The sequence below is a fragment of the Cebidichthys violaceus genome, unplaced genomic scaffold, assembly GCF_023349555.1.
Source record: "Cebidichthys violaceus isolate CVI_PGR_0920_01 unplaced genomic scaffold, fCebVio1.0.p SCAF_24, whole genome shotgun sequence".
Lineage (NCBI taxonomy): Eukaryota > Metazoa > Chordata > Actinopteri > Perciformes > Stichaeidae > Cebidichthys > Cebidichthys violaceus.
In genome coordinates this window covers 8,032,023-8,054,794 of record NW_027176417.1, presented here as the reverse complement: position 1 = coordinate 8,054,794, position 22,772 = coordinate 8,032,023, and the positions used below count along the sequence as shown (strand labels likewise).

The window sequence follows — 22,772 nt, the reverse complement described above, 5'->3', positions numbered from 1 at the left end:
TGGAGGAAGCTTAAATGAAAACGACCATTTTCTGTGTTTGATTTCATTAATAAAAGGACAAAAACAGCAATCAAAAGTATATTTACATCTTTAATTAACAGTTTGACTCCCACACTTTAAAATACTGAATAGCATTTAATTGATGATTGATAAAATCTAAAAGCCTTACGTATGAAAAAAAATCTTAAAAACAAGTAATACAAATGTCCTTTTTCAAAATGAAAGTTTAAAAATCAGAATTGGTTTAAAGGATAAAAAGCAGTTTTTCCTGATGAGGTCTGTGTGAGCCTCCCTACTGCTCGCGCTCATCGGAACAGTCCCACCCCCTTCTTCTTCTTTGGTTTGGAGGACGCTCGCTCTGCAGGGTTGGACCGGACCGGCAGAGACTGGAGAGGACAGGAAGTGGACGGATATTAGTCATGAAGCTTTTATTCTTCTATCATGCCTGTATTTCTTTATGGTTCATTTCTCGTATAGTAAACCCTGCGTGTCCTCTCTTCTTGTCCCTACTGCTCCTCAGTCAGTGCATGATGGACCCGAGGCCCGTCGTACCTGTTGTTCTGCAGGTCTGTCGGCCATCTTGGCTGCAGCTGCGTCCTCACCTGGTTCACTGCTGACGGTTCCACCTGGAGGACGAGGACACAGCGTTATACACAGGGTTGTGTTGGTGTTCTGTAACGCTGCGCTGACGTGAAGCAGCTCCTACCGTGTATAAACATTACATTCAATATCTCAGATTCTTTAAATAGAATAATCAGTAGTTGCAGCAGTGCATTGTGGATCTTTTGTTTGGTCAGACAGACCTGCAGACGAGGCGGCGGCTGGTTGTTGCTCCTCAGACGGTTTGCGTTTCCGGGCGTTCCGGGCGACGACGGCGGCGTACAGATGTTGGAGGTCGTCGTCGAAGCCCAGAACGTCCGTCTGCTCCGAACGCAGCAGAGGAGGAGCCTGATGGGGGGGGGGGGGGGGAGATTAGTGTATTTTCCTCCTGAACACAAATACATACTGTACATGTATATCATTTAATCCGTCACTGTGAGACTTGTTGGTCATTTCTAGTGCTTTATTTGTGTGTTGTGTTTCTGCATTGCTGATTCTTACAGCTGGTAGACTCTCCACTTCTTTTAGTGTGAAGTCGATGCGCTCCGTTAAAGGCAATCAAATATTAAAAAGCAATAATCCGCTGCGTGAACTTAAAGCATGAAAGTGTCCTTTTGACGCAGCCCGGCGCTCCGGGTGCGTTTGTTTTACGGCCCTGTCGGGGGAGTCACATGGCCGGGGTGTGACGGAGCTGCGATAAGCCTCTAATCAAAGCTGCATTATTGGCACAGCTGAGCACAGGTAGAGCAGGAACAAGTGAAACACACACACACACACACACACACACACACACACACACACACACACACACACACACACACACACACACACACACACACACACACACACACACACACACTGTCAAGCAGCCTGACAGATAAGGGTGCGTGTAAACTCCTGCGACATTATGCAAACGCACGGCCGACGCGTAGAGAAACACACGCTGTTCACTAAATCCCTCTTTTTCCCCCGATGGAGGACAAACTCTCAGAATTAGCTCCTCAAATATTGACCGGGAGAAATTGGTGGTCTCCCGCTCGCTGTCAGGGCAGAGGGGCTCCTAAACACACTTTGGTCAGGTTTAGAGGTTTAGCATTGATTTATTTTTGTTATTTGTTTGTTTAAATATCGTAAAAATAAATGTAAATGATCTGGTGAGGCTTCGTTCTGCTTTGGGCACAGAGAAAGCAATGTGCAGCAGAAAGCCCACCTTATTCTCTCTTTTCATCCGCTCCCCCTCCTCTCTCGACCGCCTGCTCACTTCACATTATTTGATCTGAAGCGTGGGGTTCCATCGGTCCGATCCGGCTCTTATTTGATCGGGTTTAGCCCCTCCTCTTCCCGCGAAGGAAGCCTATCGGTGCCAGAAGAGGACGGATCAATACTCGATAAATGGATCAATGCTGAAGAGATACTGGTCCTTCTTTAATGGAGCGTGCAGCGGCTCTAAGCTGCACGACGTGAAAAATAAATTGTTGCGATTAATTTATACACTCTCAGCCAATCACGTCGCTGCTCTGAAACAGCTGAGCCAATCACAGAGAAGCACGGAACAAAGCAACGAACGGAAAGATGCTCAAAGACTCAGACCCCAAAACAGACGAGCAAAGTGAAAACGAAGAAGGTATTTTTGCTTTGCTTTATTTGGCGGCGTGGGGCTTCCATACATCCATAAGGGGAACAAACGGCGCTGAGCGGATTCTTATCTGCTCCTCAGACGAGGAGTAAAAGAAGGAGATTACAGCGGGTCAACAACCGGGCTGAGTCATGTTCTGGAAAGTTCCTCCCTCCTCTTGTAACAGAACAAAGTCCTCCAACAACGGAGGAGGAGGAGGAGGAGCGCTCACCTGGTGGCCTCCTGACTCCTCCCCCGACCGCAGAGTAAAGCACCGTGTGGTGAAGGTGCTGAGAGGAAGGGGGGCAGCGTGGTCCTCTATTATTAGCAGGTAAACAGCTCGGGGTTTAGACGACCTGCTGCTGGTTTAAGGCGAGGGTCCTGGTGCCGAAGAGTCTCCCTCTCACTCTCCCTCGTCTCCCTCTCGTGTTTACTCTCCCTCATTCCTCCCCACCGTCTTTTCTCCTCGTCGGAGACGTTTGAACCCTGAAGGACTGCAGGTTTTCATCTGACTCAGGTGCAACAAAGACCTGGTCCCCTCCACACTGGGCCTCAGGTGTCCAATACTGGACAGAGGGACAGTGTCTCTCCGAGCGAGCCGCGTGAAGTCCGATAAACGGCCTCAAGTGATGTCACTTGAGTCGGCGTCGGTCGGGTCCGGAGGTTTGGTTTTTAGACGGAGTGAGACCTCTGTAGCTGCAGGCTAGAGGCTTCATGCTACATTAGCGGCTAACTAGCGAGACACACCCGCTGGCAAGGTCGAGGTGCATTGTGGGTAACGAGGGCGAGTACGCGAGTCGGTAACAAGGATTTAACCCGACTAGACAAACGCCGACGTGACGTCAGCAGGAACGTGGACGGTGTGAAGCGAGTACATCTCCCAGAATCCTCTCTGCTTCGACGCCATCCACACCTTTCACCTGTCCCGTGTCCTCTCGTCTCCCTCCGGGGTGATGACGCACAGACGCCGTCACTGCAATGTCTCACTTTGGTTCACCATCACGTGCGTAATAACGCGTCACACTCTTTAGCGCTCGTCCCCAAAAATAGAAACAATGTTCTCTAGTTTTGGGTGAACCTTCAGTTCCTCGTGAGCGTCTCGTGGAATGAAACGCGGCGTCGGTGTGTTCTCGTGTCCACGGCCGTGTTCCGTGTTGCTGCTCTCCGTCTTTGTGATGTCTTTGCGGGACGCCGCACTCGGGCCGCTCCAGGCCGGCAGCTGTAGAGGGGGAGCAGCCAGGCCACAGAGGGCCTAATTACAGACCTGGACCGGGGGGGGACAACCCTGTGGAAAACTGGAGGAGGAGGAGGAGCCTGGACTGTGTGTTTTTGTTTTGTTACTCTTTAAGGTTTAGAAACACAAACTGATGCTGAAGATTATTCTCATAGTTTGTAACACAACAGGAAGTAGTCAAAGTGTCCATCCAGAGGGACCAGGTCTGTCCCAGACCAGAACAGACCAGGTCCAACTGACCCAGACCGGACAAGACCCGGTCCAACTGTCCCAGACTGCAACAGACCCAGTCCAACTGTCCCAGACTAGAACAGACTCAGTCTAACTGACCCAGACCGGAGCAGACCAGGTCCTACTGACCCAGACTGGAGCAGACCAGGTCCTACTTGGTCCCATCAGTCCTAATGTGCCATCAGCTGTGTCAGAGATCAGGTGAAGTGGTTCATCTCTCGTCTCATAAGAAGCAGAACATTCTTCCTGAAGCTGAACTTTGTGAGTTCAACAACACTTTGATGGCGACGTGTCCTCTTCGTCTCACCACCCAGGTCCTGAATTCCTCAGGTACGTGAGACAAAGAGACGCTCGCCGCTCTTTACGAGAGTCAATGATTCACCGAGGAAGACGAGGAGAAACCTTCCTCCTCTCCAACGCTCTCACTCTGTCCGATCACTCGGAGGACATTTAGGATTCTCCTCCTCCGTATCTGCTCCTCGTCCCTCTTTTGAGGCTGCTTACAGTCAAAGTGTGTATTTTGGAACCCATGAGGTCCATGTGGTTTCCCGCCCTGCTCTTAACTTAGAACAGATATTAGGATCTGACTCGTCCGGTTGTGCAGCTTCACGTGTGAGAGAACCTCCAACTGAAGCAGGAAGGGCAGGACATTTAGGAGAGAGGGACGCCAGAATACGGAAGGAAGCCGACGCGTCGGCTCGATCACGTGACCGTGTGCAGCTCAAGTGAGGCGCCGTGGTCGCCGGTGACCGCGGCGATGGTCGGACGTCGTTAAACTGACGCGCAGCGGCCGCGGAGATGTGAAGCCGCCGACCCGTGAGACGGGAAGCGGGAGACGTTCCCAAAACGGTGACAATTCAATTCAGAGCTGACAAACTGTGACACACACACACACACACACACACACACACACACACACACAGCTCTGAAAAACCAACAGCATGCGTCACAGCCGGCTCTATGTGGACAAGCAGACACTCCCCTCTGTCAGGTCATGAGCTGCTGCTGCTGCTGCTGCTGCTGCTGCTACCACACACACACACACACACACACACACACACACACACACACACACACACACACACACACACACACACACACACACACACACACACACACACACACACCAAATATAGGTCCTAAGGGAAGCTGATGTGATCCTAAAAGGATTTGAACATTTTTCATAACCAGCTTCAGCCTGTGCCCAAGTTAAGTCTGTGTGTGTGTGTGTGTGTGTGTGTGTGTGTGTGTGTGTGTGTGTGTGTGTGTGTGTGTGTGTGTGTGTGTGTCAGTGGGAAGCGCATGCTAATTCCACCCATGTAAATGTTGACCTGAGCAGGGTGGGGTGTTTGTGTGGTGACGGGCTGCTGGGGAGGGGCGTCCGTGAAAAGCTGCAGTAGAAAATAAAAGCTGCTGCTCCTGTCATCATCGGCTCTCTCTCGCTGTCCCTCTAACCCTTGGTGTGGGAGACGGAGGCCACAAGCGCGTACACACACACACACACACACACACACACACACACACACACACACACACACACACACACACACACACACACACACACACACACACACACAGTGAAATGGTGAAAGAGGGGCTGAAGACATTCGTCTGCCTCTCTGTTGGCACCAGGAACGTAAATAACCGAGTAAAAGTCAAAGAGGTTCAAGTTGAAGGAAAGATGAAGCTCTACGTTAGCTTAGCTTAGCATAAAAACTGCAAACAGGGGGAAACTGCTAGCGTGGCTCTGTCCGAAGCTAAGAAAAGAAAAGCTCTCTTTTGTAAAAAAACAAACATTTCAAGATTAAAAATTAACTATAACGATTAAAAAAAAGACATTTAACAAGCTGGAAAAGAAGTCTAATGATTAATTGACAATAATTATATGGTGTGAGTATGGGGAGCGTCGCCATGGAGACGGACAGACGGGGACACAAACACAAGTCGCTGGACACACACACACACACACACACACACACACACACACACACACACACACACACACACACACACACACACACACACACACACACACACACACACACACACACACACACACCCTACCCTGAAAGATAAATACTGCACACACACGGCAAACGCCTTCAGCTGATTTTCTCTGGCGCGCGCGCGCGCGCACACACACACACACACACACACACACACACACACACACACACACACACACACACACACACACACACACACACACACACACACACACACACACGTCCCGGTGACATTTTTCCCAGACGAGTTTTATTTCACTCTGGACTTCGGTCTGGAGGCGGCCTCGTCGCAGCCCGGTGGAATTTGCCACGAGGAAGAAGACTTTGGTCTACTTCTTCGGCTTCTTCTTCTTCTGTGGTGTCTGACTGTCCGCCGCCCAACAACGTGATGACCAAAAACAGCAAACAGAGCGGCCACTGTGGCACTGATGTAACTTTCCACGAGTCTCTCCGTACCTGAGCTGGAACACTGAACGACAAACACACTGAACCACAACACGATGCACCTGAAGAGACAAAACTAACAAACACACTGAACCACAACACGATGCACCTGAAGAGACAAACTAACAAACACACTGAACCACAACACGATGCACCTGAAGAGACAAACTAACAAACACACTGAACCACAACACGATGCACCTGAAGAGACAAACTAACAAACACACTGAACCACAACACGATGCACCTGAAGAGACAAACTAACAAACACACTGAACCACAACACGATGCACCTGAAGAGACAAACTAACAAACACACTGAACCACAACACTATGCACCTGAAGAGACAAACTAACAAACACATGAAATATAAGGAGGTGTGACCCCCTCTGATGTTCACCTTTAAAACCTCCATGAAACCACTTTAAAACAATGCGTCTCTGAAAATACCACAGGTAGATCTGAAATACCCAGTCAGTCAGTATCTCTCTCTCTCTCTCTCACACACACACACACACACACACACACACACACACACACACACACACACACGAAATTCCACACCTGAATACAGTAAACACTTTAAACCTTAAAAACTCAGCCGCTGGTCTCTGCTCCGATTGGCCAACGATAACGCACGCCGACGAAAGAGCGGACGGATCGGAGAGGTGTGTGTGTGTGTGTGTGTGTGTGTGTGCGCGCGCTCACCTTTGACATGAAGTCCTCTCTGTATGTTTTCTCCTCAAAGACGTCCGTCTGCAGACGCTCTGGGTTCAAACACACATTTGAAATATTGAACATCTGACAAAACATGTTCTTCTGTCTGTTTCATCAAACAGACACACACATGTGATCATTACACACTGAAGTTTCTCCTCTTCAGGCCTTCAAACAAACACTGAAGACGAGATTTTAATGAATGCTTTTAAGGCTCTGCAAGTTGTTTAAATGTCTTTTAAAAACAGTGTTTATGTGTGTGTATGTCACACGTGTGTGTGTGTGCGTTACCTCTGCTGAGCACCGCTCCGTTCTCTCTGTAGTCCTGGATCTCTGCATCCTTCCTCCCCAGCAGACCTCCCAGCTGCTCCACCTGCCGCTGCAGCAGGCGGCTCATCTCCAGCAGGGGGCGCACCAGCTGACCGCACACCTGAGAACACACACACACACACACACACACACACACACACACACACACACACACACACACACACACACACACACCTGCCGCCGTCAGAGAGAGGAGACGCACCGCGTCTGTGTGGCTCGTTAGGGACATGTTAGAACCACCACAGCCTCGTCCACCTGTCTGCTGAAACGCTGTAATGTGGAGCTTACCACAGTGACGGGGGCGGGGGTGCAGTGAAACTCCCAGTAGAAGGGCAACTCTGCCAGCTCGCTCTTCAGCTTAATGCTGATGTTCCCGTCCTCCTGGCGCCTCAGGGAGATCTGGGCCTCGCCGCCGGGTCGCCCGTCTCTTCCCGTCAGACAGGGCTGAACCACCTCACACAGGTGGGAGAAGAACGCTTTGGCCTCGGCTCGCAGACGTCTGTTCAGCTCCTGGGAGGAAGAGAACCGGATCCATCAAAAGAAACCGGATGATTGCGAGTGAGTGGATCAACTCTGTGCTGCGTGTACCTGAGCTCTCTTCTGGATGGCTGCAGAGTCCATCCTCTCCTCCCACACGCAGTCCACGTCCGTCAGCAGGATGTGGTACGACGTTTCCCCGAACCAGCTCTTGGTGAGGAGCTGGACGCCGCTGATGCTCACAGGAAGCCAGGGATGCTGCAGGAGGACCTCAGCGGGGGCTCCTCGGACCTCCATCGTGGCCCCAAAACAGACCCGCTGAACAGGAAACAGACATCATTAGACACGTTTGGAGGGTGGATGCCAATAACCGCCCACACCCAAAAGAAACACTGTAACCTTCTATTTTATCAAACCTGTTTAGTGAATCACTCACCTCCCAGGAATGCGTCCCCAGAGCCGGGACTGAGACCTGTTGAAGCCGGGCTACAGACGCCGTCCCCGGCCGCAGGAGGGGGGCCGCAGCGGCGGCTCTGCGGGTCCTCTCTTCCGGCCTGTTTTTCGGGGAATAAAAACGAGGAATTTCTCGTCAGTCGCCATTTGAAACACAGCGCGCGTGTCAGACGTTGACTTGTGCTAATTTGGAAATCGCAAAAACACCAAATAAGTAACTTTATGACGACAGTATGACCCAGCGTGACACGTCAAACCTTCTCTACGCCGTAAGAAGCCACCACTACTATCCACCCAGTACAACGAGCACGAATACGAAAACAACAGAGTGTTTACCTTTAAACTACCAACGTTTGAAACAAAGCGCTGCCGCGTCCCCGCCGCTTCCTGTTGACACGTCAGGATTCTACCGCCGACGTGAAACAGCAGCGTAGTTCAAAGGTTCCGCGTCGATGTGGACCCGTTTCCGTGAAACAGAAACTGAAGCGTTGTGTCCTCGTATGAGTCACTGTACGACTCTGCTGTGCTAGGTTTAGTCACACTTTGGGTGAGTCTTTCAAAGAGACCGTGGCGGACTCTGAGGCGGACGTGGATCAAGTTTGTGCTTCTATAGAAGACTTTTCTATAGAAGCACAAACTAACGCAGAACCAAAGACCACCAGCCCCACAGCCAACAGAAAGCAGGGGGAGGAGAACACTCCAGGAAGCAGGTATGTCCACCGTGCTCTCATTTACATTTTACAAGTCTGCATTATTTAATGTCTATATTCTCCAGCAGTAATGAGGCCGGGGACAGTTCTGCTGTCTGCAGTGATGGCACCGAAAATACACCAGAAGAGGACGAAAACAACAAACTGTCGCTGATCTCCTGGAATGTGGATGGACTTGATGAAGAGGAGCAGCCAGAGAGAGCAAGAGGACTCTGCTCCTACTTGATCTCGTAAGACCGAGCTGCTCTTTTGTCACTTGGTGCGGTTGCTTCACACAGATAGCAGACACCTTTTCTATGCAGCCTTGCAGAAAGTGTGGTTAGATGCCAGGACGGCTGATGTGCAGTAAGTTCCAATAAAAAGGGATTTTGCTCAATCGCATTGTTCCGTGAGATCATGGGGGTTTGCATGTGTCTCCACATAGACACTCTCCTGACGTGGTGCTGCTCCAGGAGCTCATCCAGCCATACACCCGCTTCATGAAGAAACGTCTGGCGGACAACTACGTGTTCATCGAAGGTACAAGCGAGAATGTGATCACCTGGTGCTTCATGAATACGTTTCTCTCAAAATGTTCATATGGGATGTTACTCCACAGTTCACTAATAATACTTCAGTAAAGGTCTGACGCACTAGCCAGTACAGTATATACTCAGACTGTAACGTACTGTACATTTTGATCAGGTGGAAAGGAAGGTTACTTCATCGGCATGATGCTGAAGAAGTCTCGAGTCACTCTGCTGGACAGTGAGATAGTCGCCTATCCAACCTCTCGCATGATGAGGAACCTGCTTGTCGCTCAGGTTGGTGCACAGAAAACATAATTTTAGCTTTGCCTGGTGTGCGCATACATAAAAATATCTCTCCTTCAAAATCAGGTGCTGTTCAAAGGCCAGAAGTTTTGTTTCATGATGTCCCACTTTGAGAGCTGTAAGGCCAACGCAGGAGAGCGGATGAGGCAGCTGAGACTGGTGATTAGGAGGATGGCCAAGATGCCCGACGACGTCACTGTCCTGTTTGGAGGAGACACCAACCTGAGGGATGCTGAGGTTTGATGTTTGTCATTTCTGTGTAATAAAGCCATTAAAAAGATATATATAACATTGTTGGTGTAGTAATTCTTTGTTCATACACTGTTCCTCCCCAGGTGGCCAAAGTGGGCCTTCCTGATTCCTGTGATGTGTGGGAGGTGCTGGGAGAGCCGGAGCATTGCCGCTACACGTGGGACACCCACGCCAACACCAACAACGACCACCGCTACAAGAGTCGCTTCCGCTTCGACCGGCTCTACCTGAGGCGGGCCGCCGCGGACGGAGTCCCACAGCTGGAGCCTCACAGCATGGCCTTGATAGGGCTGGAGAAGCTGAAGTGTGGCCGCTACACCAGTGATCACTGGGGGATCCACTGCACGTTTTCTGCTCAGTAGAAATGCACAAAGCGAACTAAAACCTCTTCCTCATTTCTCTCTGTTATATACGTATACAGCATGAGGATCTGTGTGTTTCATCTCACACTACAGTGATGTTTCCTCTGTGAAAGATACTCCTCAGGCTTCATCCAAGATCGTTTTTAATGTTTGTGTCATGATCTCACACCTGGATATGAATAGAAACTCTAACATGTGTAGTGTAGAATATGTAGTGTACAAGTAGCATTTATCAACAGTTAAAGTAATAAAAAACAAATCAGGAATTAGTGTACCCAAAGGATGTACAATAATTAGGATGGTTAACAAAATCAAGCAAAAGTGACAAATCAGAATAACTGTATAAACTTCACATAATTGCATTAAAATCTGAGTACAACATAATCAAACAGCACTTAGTTTAAACAACATAGTGAGCACGCATCTGCTAACTGCAGGATATATACTATCCTGGCCAGTCCATAGTTAATTGCAGGGCTGTGAAGACATTCCTGCGCTGTGGTGCAGATGTAAAGGCTCCTGATAACACCCCTCTTGCTGTAGTAGAATGGTACAGTCCAGTTGTCCAGGCTAATCTATTTGTGGCGTGATGCAGCTGATCAGTCTTTTGCCAGAAGGATGGTCGGCTGACAGGAAAGTTAAAACTTTTATCAACCGTGACTAACATTACTTGATAGCGTGCACTCAATCCAGAAATATAAAGTCAGTCAAACAAGTGTCTTTGTGTCCCGTGTCATAATTTAAGGAATACTGAAACAGAACCTTCACTGTGCCACGTTGATGGTTCAGCTAGTTTGCAGCCGCCACAGGGGCCATGGGGGTTCTTCTTTTGGGTTTCACAGGATTTATATTTGTGAGTATAACATCAAACCAGCATATATAAACTGACAGCATGCACAACATATTTGGCTTTGAAAAAATGCAATTAATTTAATAAAATATTGACAGCTCTTGCCAAAATATCTGTATTTTAATAATAATAAAAACAATTATTATTATTTTACAATAAAAGAGTAATTTATTTCTGCTGATAAAGTAACACATATTTAAAATAAACATATAATTCCGTTTGTGTATTCGGCGTCAAAACAAACGCGCTGTCCCTTTAAGGGTCACGTCGTTAGCGTCATTACGTCGTAACGTCGTAACCTAGGAGAAGTTCTGTTTACTTCCGGGTTGTCCGAGTCGAAAACAAGAGGAGCACCACGACGCGGAGCAAAGCGGATTAAAGTCCCGCAGAGATGGCAGGGGAGTCCGAGGACGAGATACCGGGTAGAGAACGACTCTTTCTTCATCACGTTACACGAATGACGACTCATTTTGTTAGCGTTAGTTGTTAGCATGCAGCTACATGGCGAGTTCACTTTAGCTTCTGCTGTATTAGCTAGCACGCTAACAGAAAATAAACCTTTTAGACTCACTTTCAACGTTTATTTATGTATCATGTGTTTAATACTCATTACTAGTGTACTATTAATACACACATTTCTTATTTTCTTTGATTGAAGTACTAATAAGTTGGTTTAGAAACGTAATAATGTATTACTTTGATAATATGAGTTATGTTCGTAGCATAATAAACGATAACTACATTACATAACGTCACTTTCTATGTGCTTGTACTCTTTACATTATATGCTATTATATAGATAAACTTCACTAAAGCTACATTTTAGAGGGACCTGTTGTACTTTTACTGCAGTATTTGTACTGTCATGGTTACTAAAGTACATGTAGCAATACCACAGTGTCATTACGCTTCAGTAAAAGTACAAAGGAATTAGCATAAACGCATAGTTAAAGTACAAAATATGTATAAGATATGATACATTATTACAGGTAAAAGAAGACGATATAAAACATTTTACTTTTGATACTTTAAGTCCAGAATACTGTCATACTTCTACTTAACTTTTGAGTACTTTTACATTGAATCATTGAGTGTGTTTGACCCAATGGAGTAAATTCACAACAATAAAAGCTCAAAGACGATACAATAAGAGTTCTTTTCAGTGTGTTGATGAGAGTAAAGGTGCTGCAGTTCAGACGACATGCTACCAACAAACCAAATACAATAAACACTAAAACCCCTCCATGACACAACAGATCCTAAACGAATAGAGTCCCTCTGATACTCACCGGCTCTGTATTTATGAATATTACATTATTAAAGTTTTAAGCTGCAGCGTTTAGATGTAACAAGATGTTTATTACGACGGAGCTCAAGTTAAAGTCCTCCTCTCATACTGTTTATTCAGTTTAACCAACAGTGAAAGAGATAATAAAGGTATTAGTTTTATCATATTTAACATTTACATATTCTCTTCATATTTATGTAACTTAAAGTGATCAGTAGGTAATCTAAAGTGTGATGACTTCATTTTGTTTCTCTTCTTCTTCTTCTGTCAGAATCAGGAGCAGTGTTCACTTTTGGAAAGAGTAAATTTGCAGACAACGTCCCAAGTAAATTCTGGCTTAAAAACGACGTCCCGTTAAAAATCGCCTGTGGAGACGAGCACACCGCCTTAGTAACGGGTAGGAGGCGTTCTGATGGTACCAGCTACTGATTGGTGTCATGTCCCTCCAGCTCAAGCACGTTGAGAAACAAGCTGTCTTTGTCTTCACAGAAAATGGGAAACTCTTCATGTTTGGCAGCAACAACTGGGGCCAGCTCGGTCTGGGTTCCAAACTGACCGTGAACAAGCCGACGTGTGTCAAAGGTGGGTTGTTAAACAGCTGTTTCCTGCTTTAGCCTAAAAGAAAAGAGTATTGCGTGTCTGTGCTGCCACCGACAGCTGCCTTCAGCCTCCTCAAAGAGGAGAACAGAGGGAGTTGCTCCCTAAAAACCCATCATATGGCATTAGAGCTGGAGGAGTCCTGCAGAGGGGAACCCGTTCCCATCTTAATCCCAATCTGGAAGGTCCATAATCTGTCTAATCTAGAGACTATCGCTCGCTCATCAGAGTTCTGTGCACTGCTGGTAATATAAGATAACAGAGTGAAGGACGCTCAGTCAGTTTAAATAATATTACACAAACGCACTCTGGCACTTTAACCTGAAGCTACAACACCAAAGCAGTACACACAGGGGTGGTTTTGTAGCAGTAAATGTGATTATTTTTGTGTCGTTTCAGCTCTTAAATGTGAGAAAGTCCAGTTTGTGGCCTGTGGAAGAAACCACACTCTGATCTACACAGGTGAGTGTGTGAGTGTGTGAGTGAGGGCGGTAAACAGACTCTCGTCTGAACGGTGAAGAGTCAGCTGTGTGTTCCTGGTTGTAGCTCCGGGCAAAGTGTTCTCCTCCGGAGGGAACAACGAGGGTCAGCTGGGGCTCGGTGACTGTGAGGAGAGGACGTCCTTCCAGAGGATCGGCTTCTTCCAGTCACATGGACCAATCAAAATGCTCGCTGCCGGGTCAAACACCTCCGCTGCTCTCACAGGTGACGCCCACGTATTGTATTTTTTATTTATTTATATTTGTTGAATTAAAATGTAACTGTTTTGATTTTTAGAATTTGGACAGTAAATTTGATATTTCATGAAGATTTTCATTACAATTTTAAATTATTTTTTAAAATGTTGTAAAATTCTGTTTAATTTATATTGTTTTATTTATTAAAATTTCATTGAATTTATATTTTTTTTTAATTTTAATTCTTTTAGTTTTTAGATTCCGCAGTAAATTATTTTTTTTTAAATTTAAAATGTTATTTAAAACGTGTATGTAATTGTATTTGTCTTTTGGAGCAAATTTGAGTAAAATAAAAATTTTCATGTGAAAGCGCTTCACAAAACTAAAATCGTAAAATAAATAATTACACTCGAGTATAAATACTTTACAAATTAAATGCTGTAAAAAGAGGAAACTAAATTTAATAACAATGTTTTCCATTCACATTCATCTTTGTTTTGTACTTTGAGTCTTTTGTTCACAAAATAAACGCTGTTTCATTCATATATTCATATCTGCTGCCCGTCACAGAGAGCGGTAAACTGTTCATGTGGGGCGACAACACGGAGGGTCAGATCGGTTTGGGGAAGGAGAGCCACGCCTCCTCGCCACAGGAAGTCAGCGTGGGACGGCCAATCAGCTGGGTGTCCTGTGGCTACTACCACTCCGCCTTAGTCACAGGTGAGCGGAGTGTGTAATAATGCATCGCATTATACTGATGTGTAGTAACAGGCGGTGTGTGTGTGGGTCTCAGGTGACGGAGCTCTGTTCACCTTTGGAGAGCGGGACAGCGGTAAACTGGGTCTGAGCACCGAGCAGCTGGCCCGACACCGAGTCCCTCAGCTGGTGGAGAGCCTCCAGGAGCCGGTGACTCAGGTGGCCTGTGGAGGCGGACACACGGTGGCTCTCACAGGTAGGGAATCTGTAGAGCGACGTGGGTCTGAAAGAACTACAAATATGGCTGAGCACTACAAAGTGTTATATTCTCAGGATTTAGTCCATTTCTACCTTTTTAAACTTTTAAATCTGCCGACTTCAAATTATTACAACTTCACTTCCTGCAGACGTCGACTCATCTTTTTTTGGAAGTTTATTAAATATGTTTAATTAAATGTTTACATGTTTAAAGTAAATGTAAGTTTTTGAAACCCCCAGGTTTATTTAATCTTCACCAAGCAGGGTTAAAAAGAGAAACTAAACTTATGAAATATTTGTAATCATTCACATCTTTTTTTGATTAATCTTTAATGTATTATGTATATTTATGTGTATTTGTAATACGTGTTACCTTCTAAATGTTTTTCTTTATTTTCTTTCTCTAAAGAAATCTGGATTTTGTTTGATTGAAGTAGAATAACTGAAATAAAAATGTGATTTAAATGATAAAACATTCAGAAACAGTAACATCAGCACATGTCGATGTTAAAGCACAGCTATAAGAGAGAAGATGTGAGGTATTCTTACCTCACAGATGACCAGGCGGGATGAAGTCTTCAGTTAATCTGTCTCTCGTCCCTCAGAGGACGACGTGTTCACGTTCGGTCTCGGTCAGTTCGGACAACTCGGTCACGGGACGTTCACCTTTGAGACGCGTCTCCCTCGGGCGGTCGATCACTTCAAGAAGGGCCGAGTCTGTCACGTGACCTGTGGAGAGAACCACACGGCCGTCGTCACAGGTGCCTCTTCTTCGTCTTTGATTCACGATCGTCTGATTGGTTAAGAAGCTGTCTTCAGATGTATGAGACGTCTGCGTTGTGTTGTTCAGACGGCGGCTTGCTGTACACGTTTGGAGACGGCAGACATGGGAAACTGGGTCTGGGAGAAGAGAACTTCACCAACCAGTTCAAACCGACTCTGTGTCCACGCTTCCTCAAGTACAACGTTCAGGCAGTACGTCTTTCACAATATTTATAATACTGGTGATAATTACAACTAGGTTTTTTTTTTTTTATTCAAATAAAAGAACGGTGATTTTAATATATTTATATTTACATTTTTATAGCAGTTGCTTGTTTTCTTTAAATATCGATGTTTTATATATATTTTTTAAATTAAATATTTTGCTAAATTATTGGATTTTTGCTTTTATATAAAATATGTGTGTTATATGTTCATAAGTATTTTTTAGAAATTATTTTCATATATTACATATTTTTATGTGGTTCTGATATTTATTTATTTATTTACATTAATAAATAATGTACATATTTAATACATGCAATATGTTTATTTATCATCATATTCTTATATCTTAATACATTTCTTTATTTTTAATTTTTATATATTGTATATTTTTTATGTGGTTATATTTGTTTTGTTTTTATTTATTTTATCACATACATATATTTATTTATCTTAATTTAAGTTTTTTATTTTATGTATTTTTGTGTATATATATATATATATATTTATATTAAATTGAATATATTTATTTTTTATTATATGTTTTGTTTTTATACATTTTTATTTATTTTTCATTTCCTTTAAATGTTTGATTAATTCATTTTGCAGGTATTTAATGTTTATCTTTATTTACATTTGTTGAGAGTGATACAGTCATTTTTAATATTAGGTGTCATGTTTTTGTCATGATGGATAAAACATGGTGGGCTGTGTCTTCAGGCGACGTGCGGTGGCTGCCACATGGTGGTGTTGGCTCGGCCGAGGGATCAGAGCTGCTCTCAGGTGGCTCTGGAGGAGGACGACGTGACGGAAGATTACCTGGAGAAGCCGTACGTGGAGCTGCTGGGGGAGACGGCCGACTCGTCCGCCCTGCAGAGGAGCCTCTCCGCTCGGGTCCGCAGGAGGGAGAGGGTGGGTACGGAGCTCTGAGTCTGGACCCGTCCACAGATTGAACCTAATAAACAAGCCTCTCCTAACCTCTCCCCTCAGGAGAGATCTCCGGACCAGTATGGCTCCATGTTCCGCACGCTGCCCGCCATGACGCCCGGCTACCTGCACCCGCCGCCCGTCTGCAGCCAGACCATCCCGCCCAGACTGCCTCCGCCTGAGCTGAGCCACAGAAAGGTGCTCAACGGCACTCACCAACACAGGAGCGCAGGGTCAATCCACCAGGGTACCTACCGCACCTCCTCCTCCTCCAACTCCTCCTTACTCCTCCTCCTCCTCGTGCTTCCTCCAGGATCAGACCACAGTTCTCTTTCTTTCTGGTCTCCTCTGATCTCACCTCTGCTTCCTTCTCTAAATATTTCCCACCTGCACATATCTAGTTATCTCTTCTCTGTCATTGTACTCTAATTCTTATGGTGATAATTTACACCAGAATAAAACTGTCCGGCCGCCAAAAATGTATTTGAAACAGTGCTCTTAGTGCAGGGCTTTACAGAAGACGGTACAAATGCCCACAAAGAAAAGTATGTATTTTAATCAGAAGATTGAACCTCTAGATGGGAGCGTATCAGCCACTGTCTCTGCAGGATAAGAGTGGTTTTGAGGCCCTGGGATCAGAATCAGGAGTAATCTGAACCTCACTTGCCGTCCTGTTTTGTAGAGCAGACAGACGGCGTCGTGGAGAGCCTGACAGACAGCGACAGCGTTAAAGGTCTGGGAGAAACCTCAGACTTCCTCAACATGGTGAGAGATCAGTGAATGCACCGTCTGACACCTTTCATCACTCTGGATGTTGCTGCTCATTTCCCTTCATTATGTCTTCCTCCTGATAGACACACGTGATGAAGATGGACCCCGGTGATAAAACACTCACTCTGTCTCCAGTTCAGAAGGTAAGTCACTGTGAAGATGTTTTTAATGAGCAGCCTCCTCAACGGGAGTAGAGTGAACTATACAAACACAGCTTCTCTAAATGTCCCCGTTGTTGGAGGAATCCTCCTCGGTTTACTTCACGGGATAGTTGTGATGTCTAAACATCACAACTATCCCGTTAATGACAAACGTTTTTCCATTATTCCATTTCACATTTCCTGCTCTTCTTCCGTCTCTTTTGGTTCTTCTGCATGTCTCTTCTCCTCTCTAATGCATGCCTCTTTTCCACCCTCTTGTTGCTGCCTGGTGCCGGGGATAGAGGGAGGGTAAGCGCGGTAAGGCCGCTAAAGAGAACCCGAAACGGGAGAGCAAGCTGTCGAAGCAGAGCAGCTTCTCTTCGGCCTCCCCGTCTCGGGAGGGCGAGGCCGTCTCTCCTCGCTCTCTGGCCGCTCGGAGTCCACACGGACACAGAACGGCCAATCGGAACAAAGAGAACGTAGTGGTGGCCATGGAGCAGCTGCAGGGGAAGCACAGTAGAGACAAGCCGAGTGTAGGGGACATCAGGAGGGCAGCATCCAAGCGGCGGCTCAGGCCGGCTCAGGGGAAAGGCCAGCTGATCGAGGTCGGCAGGAAGCCGGAACCAGACTCTGAACCGAGTCCTGAAACCAGGAAGACGCCATCAGCTGTCGGCTCTGAACCTGCACTGAACGTGACGCGGTCCAAACCTGTCCGAGGTAAAAGCACACCGATAGTCGTGCAAAGTGCAGGAGTTGGCTCGCCAGGTGAACGCGCTCACACACCTGGGTTTCATCTCTCTGAGGGGGAAAACAAATCTGAATTTAAGGAGAGCGCCGATGTTTTAAAGAAATCTAAGAACGAGAAAAACCAGAAAGAGGCCCAGTCAAAAAAGGGACAGGCGTCAAAGCTCGGCCTGCTCGCCGGAGCTGCTGCTCTTGCTGCGGGGTCGGTGTTAGTGCACGAGGTGGCGTCCAGAAGCTCGCCGTCGCCGTCCCAGAGCAGCCGTGGTGTCCAGAAAGAGAGCGCCACCAAACCACGGAGCGAAGAGTCCGAATCCTACACTGCAGATTTCAGCAACAAATCAGTAGTCAGTATCAACATCATCCCTGAGAGTCAGGAAGAGAAGGAGACGAGTGCAAGTGAGGAGGAGAGGAAGGACTCTGCAAAGCAGGAGGATGAAGATGAGGAAGGGAAGAAGACTAGTGCAGAAGTCAGCGAGGAGGAGGAGGAAGGGAAGAGGACTAGTGCAGAAGTCAGCGAGGAGGAGGAGGAGGATGTCAGTCACAGTATCGAGAAAGCAGCAGCAGCAGAAGAAGAGGATGACGAAGACAACACTCTTCAACCAGAGGATGAGTCAGAAAGTGATGAAGGAGAGGAGGAAAGCAGAGATGAGGAGGAAGACGAGAGCAGCGTTGAGGATGAGGAGGAAGAAGAGGAAGAGGAAGCAAGCGGCACAACAGGAAGTGAAAGTGAAGACGAGATGGAATCAAAGGAGAGCAAAGGAGGGGATGCAGGAGAGGAGGAGGAAAGTGAGGAAGGGTCGAGTCATGAGACAGAGAGCAAAGGAGGAGAGTCTGAAAATGAGGAGGGAGAAGAGGAAGAAGAGGGGGGTTTGGAAAGTGAGGAAGAGGGTGAAAGTGAGTCCTTAAAGTCATCGGAGGAGGGAGAAGAGAGTGAGACAGAGGGAGGAGAAGAGGAGGAAAGTAGTGCTGAGGACGAAGAGGAAGAGGAGAGTAGTGAGGAAGGAGAGGGTGAAAATGAGGATGAAAGTGAAGAAGAGGAGGAAGAGGAGAGTCAAAATGAAAAGCAGCAGCAGGAGGAGGAAGAAGAAGAAGAAGCAGAAGAGGAAAAAGAGAGTGAGGAAGAAGAGGAGGAGGAAGAAGCAGCAGAGGAGGAAGAGGAAGAAGAGAGTGAGGAAGAAGAGGAGGAGGAGGAGGAAGAAGCAGCAGAGGAGGAAGAGGAAGAAGAGAGTGAGGAAGAAGAGGAGGAGGAGGAAGAAGCAGCAGAGGAAGAGGCAGAAGAGGAGGAAGAGGAAGAAGAGAGTGAGGAAGAAGAGGAGGAGGAGGAGGAGGAAGAAGCAGCAGCAGAGGAAGAGGAGGAAGAGAGTGAAAAAGAGGAGGAAGAGGAAGAAGAGAGTGAGGAGGAAGAAGAAGATCCTGATAACGATGAAGAGGAGGAGGAGGAGGAGGAGCTTGTAAAAAAGAAAAAGTCTTCTGAGGTCAAAAGTGTTCAATCTGGAAGTAAACGGAGGTCAGGGGTGAAAGGTCAGACAGCAGACGAGTCAGAAGAGTTCTGGGGAGACGTTCTACCTCAGTACCTCCACCTGAAATAACACGTCACACAATCAATAACCAGTACCTCCACCTGAAATAACACTGTCACATGATCAATAGCCAGTACCTCCACCTGAAATAACACCGTCACACAATCAATAACCAGTACCTCCACCTGAAATAACACCGTCACACAATCAATAACCAGTACCTCCACCTGAAATAACACCGTCACACAATCAATAACCAGTACCTCCACCTGAAATAACACCGTCACATGATCAATAACCAGTACCTCCACCTGAAATAACACATGATCAAGTATTTATATTCAAAGAACACATTCATGAAGTAGAAATATCCAAAGATACAAACCAGGTCCCTGAACTCATCACGGTGCCTTCACTGCTCTTATTCTTTTATGAATCTATTTCTATGTTTTGTTTACTTGTTTTCATGGCAGCTTAAACATATGTTTAGTGTTTTATTAATTACAGTATCAAAGAAACTTTAAGACAAACACAACAGGCTGCTTTAATTATAATATTCACATTTTTATGTTTTTATTTTTATGTTTTTATTAATTTGTGTTTGGAATAAATAAATGTGTTTAATGTATTTATTTTGTTTTTGTCTGTTTTTAAACTACATCTCAAGAGCTCATTTTTAATTCATAGTTTTATATTTAAAATGTCAGAAACAATGTCTGAAACACGACGTCTTCAAATGTCCAAAACTCAAAGATATAAAATGGAGAAAAGAAGCTGAAACCAGAGAACCAGAGTGTTGAAGTGAGGAGATGTTTCAGGATCAGGTGGGGCTTCTTTTCTTCTTCTCCTCTTTGTGTTTGTAATTCCTTCCCATCATGCACTGCTGTAGTCTGGAGGAACTCCACAAGAACCAAACCATCCCAGTTTTACCAGGACTTTCCTTTTCGTTTCCTTCCTTCCTCTTCATTTAAAACCTCCTTTCCTCTTTCCTCTTTTTGAATCCATTAGTGTAAATCATGTTTATTTTAATCTTGTAGTCTTTAAAAGTTCAAATGAACATAAAGACCTTATTATGTGGAGTTGGAATATACTGATGTCTTTAATTCACTCTTTTCCTCAGGATGTGACAAAAGGATTTGTTCAGACGTGGAGCAATGGTGAGGAGGAGGAGGAGGAGGAGGAGGAGGAGGAGGACGACAATGTTGAAGAAGAAGAAGAAGAAGAAGAAGAAGAGGATATCGACACATCAGCCGAGCAGAGTTTGGACGAGTCGACAGAGAAGCCGCCGGAGGAGACTCAGAGCGCCGTGAGTCCATCAAAAGTCTGACGTTCATTCATTCACACTTCCTGTTGACGCCAAAATAAAATGTCTGATCTTTCCAGAAGCCTGAAGAGCTGAAAGAAGAATCCAAACCTGACGGAGAGCAGAAAGGTTGTGTCAAACTAAATACTTTTACACGTATTATAAAAGCTTTAAATGCCACTAATGTCTGAAATCAACAGCAGCTGAAGTCACCGAGCAGCCAGAGACAGACGATGGCTCCAAACCGGCCAATGGGACGACGGACGGCAGCTCCAGGAGCCAATCGGGCTCCAGCAGAAAGGTACCTGAAGAAACATTTAAAGTACACAGTCAGAGAGCACAGCGTGTTAACATCCTCTCAGCTCTCTCTCTTCAGACGGCTGTCCTTCACCAGGGCCAAGCAGAACAACCACATGGACCAGGCCCCAGCAGAGGGCCCCGTCAGAGCCGAAGGCCCCGTCAGTGGAGACGACGCTGCTGCTGCTGCTGCTGCTGCTGCTGCTGCTGCTGGGAGCGTCGAGCCAGAGACCAACAGAGGCGGAGCACAGCAAAGATCGTTCCCCTCCGGGGCCAGGGGCCCTCGCTCTGGAGCCTGCACCCTGCTGTGAGCCCAGCAGCCAAGCTCTTATTTTGAAAAGCCAGACCAAAGTGTGAAGATGGGTCAGAGTTTAAATGATTCTTTTAAGGAAAACTAAAGGGAAATCTATCTTTTTTTTTTTTAAATCAACCACTCTCTGTTCACAAGTGACCTACAGCTGAGGCTCCTCCTCCACCAGTATGACCAGCACCACCATGCTGCTGGATGCTTTCAACTTTAAAGTTTTTATTGTGTGGCACATATTTCCTACCTGAGCCTGAGGTGTGTGTGTGTGTGTGTGTGTGTGTGTGTGTGTGTGTGTGTGTGTGTGTGTGTGTGTGTGTGTGTGTGTGTGTGTGTGTGTGTGTGTGTGTGTGTGTTTTAAACTGTGAGGATGTAAATAATCGTATTTATTGTGACATGGTCCTTGAGCACATTTGCACTTTAGATGTGATCAGTCTTATATTACGACGTGATAATCTCATTTAAACTGACTTTTTTTATAATTGGATTTTTGCTATATCAGTAAAAACTTTTGATATAAAGCTGAACAAGAGTCTCGTTATTTTATAGTTTTACTATTTATTTAGGCCAAAGAAGCACATAACTTAACCACCTGGAAATAGATCATATATATATATATATATATATATATATCTCAAATGTATGAGTATCTCAGTAATAGTGAGTATCTCAGTAATAGTACTGCATAATATCACAGACATATACATAATGTGTTTTGATGTAATTGATAACCATATATACTGTAAACGAAGGCCATAAAGTGGCAGAAAATGGAAACACTCAAGTCAGGTACAAGTACCTCAAAATTGTAATTAAGTACAGAGTATGTATAACTTTCTGCCACTGTCATGTAATCAATTTTAAATAAAGTTTCTCATTCTGGAGCGAGAGGAGCAGATGGAGCAGAAGAAGAAGAAAGCAGGAGAAGAAGAAGAAGATGGAGCAGAAGGAACAGAAGACGAAGATGAAGCAGAAGAAGAAAGTGAAGCAGAAGGAGCAGAAGAAGAAGAAGGAGAAGGAGAAGAAGATGGACGCGCGAAACTGACGGCCACATTTCACGTCTCGGAGGTGAGTCTAAAACAGTACATTTTAAACTACTATTATAACATATTGTGTCGTATTAATTTGTACGTGTCTATTTCACATTTTTGTGGATTTCTAAATCGAAT

General features: G+C 45.8%; 3 protein-coding genes across 4 annotated transcripts; 2 read left to right on the top strand and 1 right to left on the bottom strand.

Annotated features, from left to right (window-relative positions):
* Nucleotides 1-72: 72 nt before the first annotated feature.
* nhej1 (nonhomologous end-joining factor 1) lies at nucleotides 73-8,654 on the bottom strand. Its single transcript, XM_068719334.1, has 9 exons — nucleotides 8,445-8,654; nucleotides 8,092-8,209; nucleotides 7,767-7,973; nucleotides 7,467-7,688; nucleotides 7,140-7,278; nucleotides 6,840-6,898; nucleotides 804-948; nucleotides 553-626; nucleotides 73-386 (listed from the first exon to the last, which is right to left on the bottom strand). Exons 3-9 carry the CDS (start codon nucleotides 7,950-7,952, stop codon nucleotides 306-308), a joined length of 906 nt encoding a protein of 301 aa, XP_068575435.1. The 5' UTR covers nucleotides 7,953-7,973; nucleotides 8,092-8,209; nucleotides 8,445-8,654; the 3' UTR covers nucleotides 73-305.
* Nucleotides 8,342-10,960, top strand: LOC137879226 (tyrosyl-DNA phosphodiesterase 2-like). The gene is made up of 7 exons (XM_068719904.1): nucleotides 8,342-8,405; nucleotides 8,614-8,818; nucleotides 8,884-9,048; nucleotides 9,243-9,337; nucleotides 9,503-9,621; nucleotides 9,697-9,867; nucleotides 9,966-10,960. The coding sequence occupies exons 1-7, from the start codon at nucleotides 8,342-8,344 to the stop codon at nucleotides 10,242-10,244; spliced, it is 1,098 nt and encodes a 365-aa protein (XP_068576005.1). The 3' UTR covers nucleotides 10,245-10,960.
* Nucleotides 10,961-11,429: 469 nt separating this feature from the next.
* rpgrb (retinitis pigmentosa GTPase regulator b) lies at nucleotides 11,430-22,124 on the top strand. Of its 2 annotated transcripts, XM_068719504.1 has the most exons (17): nucleotides 11,430-11,516; nucleotides 12,654-12,779; nucleotides 12,872-12,964; nucleotides 13,379-13,441; nucleotides 13,526-13,684; nucleotides 14,227-14,376; nucleotides 14,450-14,608; nucleotides 15,216-15,371; nucleotides 15,461-15,585; nucleotides 16,318-16,509; nucleotides 16,588-16,771; nucleotides 17,207-17,289; nucleotides 17,379-17,438; nucleotides 20,820-21,005; nucleotides 21,083-21,131; nucleotides 21,203-21,303; nucleotides 21,365-22,124. In XM_068719504.1, the coding sequence occupies exons 1-17, from the start codon at nucleotides 11,486-11,488 to the stop codon at nucleotides 21,608-21,610; spliced, it is 2,163 nt and encodes a 720-aa protein (XP_068575605.1). In that variant the 5' UTR covers nucleotides 11,430-11,485; the 3' UTR covers nucleotides 21,611-22,124. The 2 variants fall into 2 exon arrangements, with proteins under 2 accessions (XP_068575605.1, XP_068575606.1); XM_068719505.1 differs by lacking the exons at nucleotides 20,820-21,005; nucleotides 21,083-21,131; nucleotides 21,203-21,303; nucleotides 21,365-22,124 and adding an exon at nucleotides 17,738-20,384.
* Nucleotides 22,125-22,772: the final 648 nt, after the last annotated feature.